Here is a 9,312-nt window from a genome sequence, read left to right on the forward strand (position 1 = left end):
AACAATTGGGCATGAAGTACAAGAAAATGACACTGCCTATATCCACTATATCTATCCTGATTATTTAGGAATCTAAATTGCTAAATATTTGAAATAACGAACAGCACATAGCCACAGCGTCAAATATATATATATATATATATATATATATATATATATATATATATATATATACAAATAGAAATGAGCAGCACTCAACGTCAAATTCCAAAACGGTAGTGGGTGCAAGCAGGCAATCCCGATCCGTGGATTATAAAATATAAATATAAGAAATCCCACAGCACTCCGATGTGTCAAAAAAAGGTGACGTTTTATTCAGTCAACAAAAGCTGCAACGTTTCCGTCCTGCTATAGGACCTTTTTGAATTTTTCAATTTTTTATTAAAAATTATTTTTACTGTTTTAGATACAGCTGCTTTGTATTCTGTATACAGAGCAGCTGTATCTTGCGCTGAATTCTGTACCTCTCAGGTCAGCAGCACTTATGGGTTCAGTGTCATCGGGTCCTGCAAGTCTCAGATACACAGGATCGATTAGATAACTTAGATGTGATCGATTACAGGTGGATCCTCCGTGTCAGAGACACGCAGGACCTGCTGTCACTATGGGAACTAATAAAAAAATAAAAAACAGGGGTGTTTTTTTCTATATAAATGCCAGAATTGAAGTTTTTTGGCCACCTCATCTCCCACAAAAATTTTTATAAAAAGTGATCAAAAATCTTATGTACTTCAAAATGGTACCAATAAAAACTACAGCTCGTCCTGCAAAAAAACAAGTGACACCGCTAAATCGATGGAAAAATAAAAATGTTATGGCTTTCAGAATGTGGTGACACAAAACAATACATTTTTTTGCCAATTAGTTTTTTCTTTGTAAGGCTGGGTTCCCACAGTGCAGATTTGCTGCAGATTTTGCATGCGTTGTTTTTAGCCAAAACCAGAATTGGATCCAGGTGAGCAGACCTATAAAGCCTTACTTTATATATTTCTTCTGTTTAGGTTCCTTCCGTTCCTGGTTTTGGCAAAAAAACGCAAAATCTGCGTATCTACACTGTGGGAACCCAGTCTAAAAGTGGTAAAACATAAAAAAAAACTATATAAATTTGGTATCGCTGTAATCGTAGACTCACAGAATAGAGTTCACATGTCATTTTTATTGCCCAGTGAACGCAGTAAAAACGTAACTCAAGAAACAATTGAGGAATAGCAATTTTTTTCCCATTCCACCCCACAAAGATTATTATATACATTATTTTCCAGTTTCCCAGTACATTATATGGTACAACAACTACAACTCGTCCCGCAAAAAACAAGCCCTCATACGACTTTATCGACAGAAAAACAAAAAAGTTATGGCTTTTGGAAGCTGGGGAGGAAAAAACAAATATGAAAAACCGAAAAATGGATATAAAGTCTATTGTCAGTTTTAGTCTAGTTTAGTCTAGTTTAGTCTAGTTTCGATGTATATAAGGTGCACTTAATACTCCATTTGGCTAATGACTATGGTCTTCTAGAAAGTGATCAGTTGGTCATGTGTTTGCTTTAAATAACATGGAGAGATCTAGTTTTATCTATCTAGATCTAGCTTTGTAAAACCATATATTGGTCCAAATTATGCACAGAACATTCACTAATAAACTGATTTTTATTATTTTTGGGTATGACTGATTACTTTCTTAAAGGGTAACTAAACTTTCAGAAAACTTCTGACGTCATAATGACATGTCAGAAGTTTTTAACGGTGGGGGTCCGAGCAATGAGACCCCTTCCAATCACTAAAACGAAGCTGCAAAAGCGCTCAGGTGAGCGCAGGCAAAACGCCGCGTTTTTTGCGTGCGCAAAACGCACACGCTCGTGTAAATCAGGCCTAATGAACATGCTGCCGAGGGGGAATTCTGCTCCGCAGCCTAAATTCCGCACAGTTATTTTCCGCAACGTCTGAACTAAGTTTCCTAAAAATGTATAGAAACAAATGTAAAAACCGGCTGCACCAGAATTCCACTGCGGACTGTCCGCAGCGGAATTCAACAGCAATTCCGCCACGTCTGAATGTGGCCTAAGGCTGTGTTCACACAGGGTTTTTTGCAGGAGGAAAATCTGCCACAAAATTCCATTTGGAATTATGAGACAGATTTTCCTCTGCCTGCATGCCGATTTTCGCTGCGTTTTCCGACGTGGTTTCCGCGTCAAAAAATGTGTCAAAAAAACTCTGTGTGAACTGGCTCTTACTGTAATTTATATGGTACTGCATTTCCAGTGAAGGTACAGATAGTACCTCCGCACTCCCGGTAAGCCAGCACCAGGTCAGCTATAGCATACATTGTAGAAGTGTTACCCAAAGGGGTTAAATCTTGCACAATTGCATCGTAAGATATGACATTTAAGTTATTGTGCAGTAAACAAGTATAGTATGCTAGGTGTATTTTCCACTGACATGGGTGTGAATGAAACATACCAGTCATACATTCTGGAAAATGCTCATAGTGTTGCAATGGTCCTAAATTTCAGTAATTAATTTTTGCAGGCATAAACCAATATATGGTGGTTGTGCCAAATACTTCTATGTCCTTATGTCATTTCTGAGAATATGGCACATGTATGATAAAAAATGTTGCTGATGTAAACACAAATCCATAATAATTATTTCTTAGGGTGCGCTCACATGTGGCGTACTTATATTGTTTTATAACTACAACTACAATGTATGCCTATGGGAAAACTATTCTGCAACGCAGTCAGATTTCTCTGGTTCCTGAATTGCTGAATATTTTTCCCGTAGGCATACATTGTACAGTTTTCTGAAGCATATGTTTACGCTGTGGAAATACAATGCAAATCGCCACGTGTGAGCGCCCCCTTATGTGTCATCAAACCTTATGCAATAACTTAATTACTTCTTCGCTATTCTCTAAGAGACGGATGAATTTATTGCAACCCTATTAGCAAACTGAATATGTATGTATAATACTGTAATTCCAAGCAAACACCGCTCCCAGACATTTCCATTTGTAGTTTACTTGTTAATCCGTGTCAGTCTAATTGTAAACACAGCTTCGTCCGAGAACCTCTGCTTCGCAGTGTTAAACTGTAGCTCCACATTTGTAGAGATTTCCTGCAAGGCTATATATAGTTCTGTCAGATGTATTTTAGCAACTGACTACAAACTGTTAATCTGTCAGTGTGTACTATGACTACAGACGTAGTTAGTTAAAAGTCTTAACAGCCATTTTTACTAACACCTGACTCTCTCCTATAGTGGCTATAACACAGCTTTCTCAGAATCCTGACCGGTAGACCTGCCCAATTATTCAGTGACATGTAGTAGGGGACGTATAACTGTATTACCCGGCAGATTTGCCATTTCGGAGTCTATGTAAGCTGGATGACAACCCCTCTGCCTTGTTCCCACAGTGCAGATTTGCTGCAGATTTTGCATGTATTTTTTAAGTCAAAATCCAGGAATGGGACCTAAACAGAGCTATATAAAGGAAGGGCTTATAGGTCTGTTCTGGATCCAATTCTGGTTTTGGCTTAAAAAAATTTATGCAAAATCTGCAGCAAATCTGGACTGGAACATACCCTAAGGCATCATGCACACGACCGTGTTTTTGCGTCCGCAATTTATCCTCATTTTTGCAGATAAATTTCAGACCCATTCTTTTCTATGGCCCCCTGCACTTGACTGTGATTTACACGGATCGCTGCGGGCGCTGCAATTGCGGACCGCAAAAACTCAGGACAAGTCATTTTACAGTCCACAGTTGCGGATTCACCAATACTAGTGAACTGTTGTGGATCCATGAGTTCGGATAAAACACGAATGCAAAGCAACAGTTTCTTGCGGTCCCAAGGACCTGCAACGGACCCTGTGGATTTGCGGCTGTGGATTTGCAGACTGTGAAAACAATGCGGTCCTGTGCATGAGGCGTAAGGGTGGATTCACACGGGCCAATTTTATTGCAGAAATTTCTACGAGTAAAAATCTGTTCCATTTATCTGAATAGGGTTGTTTCTGCAGGTTCCATTCAGATGATTGAAACTGATTTTCAGTTGCAGAAAACTTCTGCAACAAAATCTGCAGAGTGTGACTACACCCATAGGCATACATTGCAAAGTTTTCTGCTGCATATCTTTACGCTGCAGAGATACAATGCAAGTATGCCACGTGTGAGTGCCCGCTCAAGAGTAAATACACATGTATGGTAAATATTGCAGAATTTCCATTCAGATTTTCTGCGTGGAAATTCTGCAACATAAATTGACATGCTGCAGATTGAAAATCCATACAGCAAGTCATGTTTTTTGTGCAGATTTTTTCTGCAGCGTGTGGATGTGATTTGTCGAAATCTCATCCATTTTGCTGCTACTGTAAACTCTGCAGAATTTCTGCACAGAAAATCCGGATGGAAATTCTGCAGTGTTTACGCTACGTGTGGATATGGTCTAGAAGTGACATTATTGGCCGTCATCCAGCTTTCCCTGAAAGAGATATAACTAAGAAATGGTTGACTGGAATAACAAAGGGCTGGAATCACACGTGCAGTTTTTGGCTTAGGGACTACATTTTAACAAATTGTAAAATACTTACAGCTAATCTTAATTTATAGAAACTGGAAAATCTTTTTAACAATAAAAGAGGCTTGTTTCACATAGTTAGAAAACAGATGAATTTTAGGGTCACAACACCCAGACCTCCTGCGATTGAATTAACCCAAACTTAGTTTACCACAGAACCCCTAAGCGCATGGCCCCACGTGGTGTATTTCTTCCGCAACTGTCCGCATCAATGGTGCACAGAATCTGTGTTGCAGATTCTGTGGCGGATCTGCCCAAAATGTGCAGTAAATTGATGCGGACTAGCCGCTGCGTATTGAGGTGAAAGTACTTCCCTTCTCTCTATCAGTGCAGGATAGAGAGAAGGGACAGCACTTTCCCTAGTGAAAGTAAAAAAATGTCATACTTACTGGCCGTTGTCTTGGTGACGCGTCCCTCTTTCGGCATCCAGCCCGACCTCCCTGGATGACGCGGCAGTCCATGTGACCGCTCCAGCCTGTGATTGGCTGCAGCCGTCACTTAGACTGAAACGTCATCCTGGGAATCCGGACTGGAGGAAGAAGCAGGGAGTTCTCGGTAAGTATGAACTTCTATTTTTTTTACAGGTTGATGTATATTGTGATCGGTAGTCACTGTCCAGGGTGCTGAAACAGTTACTGCCGATCGCTTAACTCTTTCAGCACCCTGGACAGTGACTATTTACTGACGTCGCCTAGCAACGCTCCCATAATTACGGGTGCACACACATAGTCACCCGTAATTACGGGAGCCCCATTGACTTCCTCAGTCTGGCTGTAGACCTAGAAATACATAGGTCCAGCCAGAATGAAGAAATGTCATGTTAGTAAAACCAATACGCTCCGCAGCACACATAACATGTACATGGCATCTGCGGACTTCATTGCGGAATTTAGAATCTCCATTGAAGTCAATGGAGAACTTCCGCAATGAGTCTGCAACCAGTCCGCCACACGTCCGCAACAATCAGTGTATGCTGCGGACACCAAATTCCGCACTGCAGCCTATGCTCCGCAGCGGAATTTTCTGCATCGTCTAAACGAACCCTACTAAAAAGCAGTGGAAGTCAATAGAGAACTTCCGCAATGAGTCCGCAAGCAGTCCGCCACACGTCCGCAACATCCATTGTATGCTGCGGACACCAAATTCCGCAGCGCAGCCCATGCTCTGCGTCTAAATGAACCCTACTAAAAAGCAGTGGAAGGCAATGGAGAAACGGGTCCGCTGCGGATTAACGCTGCGGAGTGTCCGCAGCGGAATTCCAGAGCAATTCCGCCATGTGGGGCTTTGCCCTAAGTGCGATTCTATGGGGGGGGTCTGGTTGTGACGACTGTAATACGTAAGTTAAAATGAAGGTTTCTAACCTGTTAGTATAGGCTAACCTACTTAATATTACAAAAAACTTTAATCATTTTGAAATTAGACTCTGTTCACACTAGCATTTGTGTTACAATTTACAATTCCGTCAACAAATTCTATTCTTTTAAGTGCATCAGTAATAATAATAAAAAAAAAAAGGAAATGAGATGAAAAAAAACACTAGTGTGGAGAGCGCCTAACTGTTTTGTTCTTGGCAGTGACAGGATTTACCCAGCCCTGATGCACAGTAGGGTGTATAATAAATCACATCGCATGCATTAAGTTACCACCACATAATTCACACAAATAATGATGGGCCATTAAAATAGTTAATGCTTAATATGTCATTTAAGCTTTATGTTTGCTTTGCTGATCCTGTCACCAGATATTTATCTAGGGGAAGAAAGGATCTATAAAAAGAAACCTTGCGGATTTCACCCTGGTGCTGACCAGTTGACAAGGAGAATGTGCTCGGCTGCTGAATAGATGTAAAATATGGCACGCAGACATGACTTCTGCCTTTAGAACGTCCCAGCTAGGAAAGAATGGAAGCTGGGGAAACTCGAGTTTGCCTCTAAACCCTTCAGTGGCGGAGTGTGAATCACACATTACTCCTCTCAAGTGTGATGTTCAATTGTTTCGTTTTTTGATTTTTGTTTCCAATCAGTATCATAGACAATTCTTGACTCCTGTATCAGTGGTTTATTGGTTGAACGAATTGTCAGAAAGGAAAGCTGAAATGATGTACACCCTGTAAAGTACTGAGGTTAGTTAGGCTTCGTTCAAATCTGCGTCAGGGCATCTAGTCAACTACGGTATTGCTTCCATCAAAGCGACGGAACCCTTGCACAACGGAGACAAACGGAAACCATTTGCACCGGATCCTTCACCATTGAAATCGATGGTGATGCAAATGGAAACATATGGCTTCTGTTTGTTTCAGTCAGGGTTCCATTCATGGATTCCCTTGACGGAAAGCTCTGACGGAAGCCATGAACGGAGCCCTGACGCAGATGTGAATGAAGCCTCAGAGTTGTGCAGACTGCGATTTATTCAGAAATGTTTTTGCAACTCTTTAAAGTATGGAAAATAGCAAAATGTACAACAGTTATCACAAGAGGTCTCCAAAGAGACATCGTCTTCATAATAATGACTGCTTTTCCAAATTTGGGGGTATAAGACCCTAAGGCCACAATCACACGTGGCGGAATTGCTGTTGAATTCCGCTGCGGCCAGTCCGCAGTGGAATTCTGCAGCAGCCGTTTTTTACATTTGTTTCTATACATTTTTAGGAAACTTAGTTCAGCCGTTGCGGAAAACAACTGTGCGGAAATCAGGCTTCGGTGCAGAATTTCAAAGCGTTTTTATTTTTGCAAGTGTTATTGAAGAGTATTTTGAAGCGTTTTTGAAGAATATTTTGAGGTGTATTTTTTAAGCGTTTTTAGCATTGCAATGGAAAATCAGCTTGTTAAACATTTCAAGAAGCGTATTTTTACTTGGAGTTTTTCGATTCAGCGGTGTAAAAATACGCCTCATATGAATTACACAGTATATTTCCCATTTAAATGACTGGGAAGCTGTTTGCAGGCATATTTTAAGTGTATTTCAGAGCATAATATGAACATTTTACGTTCCAAAATACGCCTGAAAATAAGCCGTGTGAACATGAACTATATTGCATGTCTCAGAATATGGCACCCATAGACTCCCATGGGCATATACTGTACATCCATTTGCCTTCAATTTTAAACAGAAATACATAGTTTTTTCTCTCACAAATTCATATGGAACGGTATCATGCTCCAACATGGACGTACGAAAATACTGTGCCATCCCACTGTATGCACCATGCTGTGTGTTCGAATTTACTTAGTATGTACAGTAAAAAAAAATGGAATTTGTAAAATTGACTAGATTTATTAACGATAAACCATTTAATTGGACTGTTATTATAATTAAAGGGACATATTTATCAATGCACTTTGCCAGCTTTTCACCCTAAAAATATGGGTCACACCTACGACATGGTAGATCTTTAGAACAGTTTTCACTTATCTCTATTAAACCGTCAGCAAATGTAATAATTGCTGTACGTTACTGTCTAACAAATATGTCGCAGAAATCGACGTTTTCACCAAGTTCGTAGCAACTAAGAAATGATGCACAGATGACAGCAATGATAGGTGAAGTCTCTTGTGTAAAATAAAGGACAAGAAGAGACTATCAAAAAGTGAAGAAACTGCACCAAAGTGCTTAGAGATATTCTGTCTGTGGCTTTTATCTGTAAGAGAACTACAAGTCACAGCATACCCTGTCTGATAGAGGTTCTAGATCCAGATATTTACCTGATTTCCACATGGTCTCAACACCAGAAAAGCAATCCAAGAGAAGAAGTGCAGTGAGCTCCCCATAGCTGAATCCTTGTGACAACTAAGGTGTCAGGTCTTCAGAACTAATGTCCCCCAGATGTGAAGCCGCTTTGTGAACTAGTCCTTAACTGCTTCCAAAGTGAACAGACTGAGGAGTCATTGACCTCTAGGAGATACAGGGACCTCGGGCTGGTACATGTGTGCGATAAAAGAGTCCACTTCTCACTTCTGTGAGTGACTGCAGGTAAATACAGAAGAACCCAGCACTTAACCTTCAATACATGTCCTGTGCATCCTGTCACCACTGAGGAATGTCCAGACCCTGACAATTCACCTCCATCCCACCAAATCCAGGGTGGGGAGAAGCCCTCAGTGATGTCATGTTCACTCCTCAAACTTTGTCCTACTCCACAACACTATTTATAACCTCACATTACGAGCTCTATTCTGGGTCCTAACACCAGCCTGCTCCAGACAATAGGAACTAGAACACAGGCATATAACCACTTTATATTAGTGGATTGTAGACGTCTAAAAGTTTATAGTTGTAAAAAACACAAGTCTCTGAACGCTGCATCGGTAGGAGCAGCAACTTGAAACTTTGAAGTTTAGAGAAATGCATAAACAACAAATCAAGAAAATGTTATTATTGGAATTGCTCTCTTTTCTTGGAAGAACCATATAATAGTAACCTGCAGGAGGACAAAATATCACCAGAACATAGACTGCAGTGACAGAAACCTACAATTTCTCTATACATTGCATACGCAGGCTAAGGCTATGTTCACATCACATTTTTTGCCCTCGTTTAACATATACGTTGTATAGCTCCTGACAAACATTAAGGGCGGGTTCACACATGGCGGAATTTCACTTAAATTCCGCTGCGGACACTCCGCAGCGTTAATCCGCAGCGGAGCCGTTTCTCCATTGACTTTCACTTTAATTTAGCAGTGTTCGTTTACACGATGCGTACAATTCCGCTGCGGAGCATAGGCTGCGGAGCGGAA

The 9,312-nt window shown here is 40.6% G+C and overlaps 1 protein-coding gene across 1 annotated transcript in view; it reads right to left on the reverse strand.

The window, feature by feature from the left end:
- The window catches only part of ADGRD1 (adhesion G protein-coupled receptor D1), a 717,614-nt gene extending 709,270 nt beyond the window's left edge, over positions 1 to 8,344 (reverse strand). The window contains exon 1 of the mRNA XM_075854444.1: positions 8,279 to 8,344. Within this exon, the coding sequence (XP_075710559.1) occupies positions 8,279 to 8,344 (66 nt within the window). The remainder of the gene's footprint in view (positions 1 to 8,278) is intronic.
- Between the last annotated feature and the right edge of the window lie 968 nt (positions 8,345 to 9,312).

This window comes from Rhinoderma darwinii, chromosome 1 (assembly GCF_050947455.1).
Source record: "Rhinoderma darwinii isolate aRhiDar2 chromosome 1, aRhiDar2.hap1, whole genome shotgun sequence".
NCBI classification, from domain to species: Eukaryota; Metazoa; Chordata; class Amphibia; order Anura; family Rhinodermatidae; genus Rhinoderma; species Rhinoderma darwinii.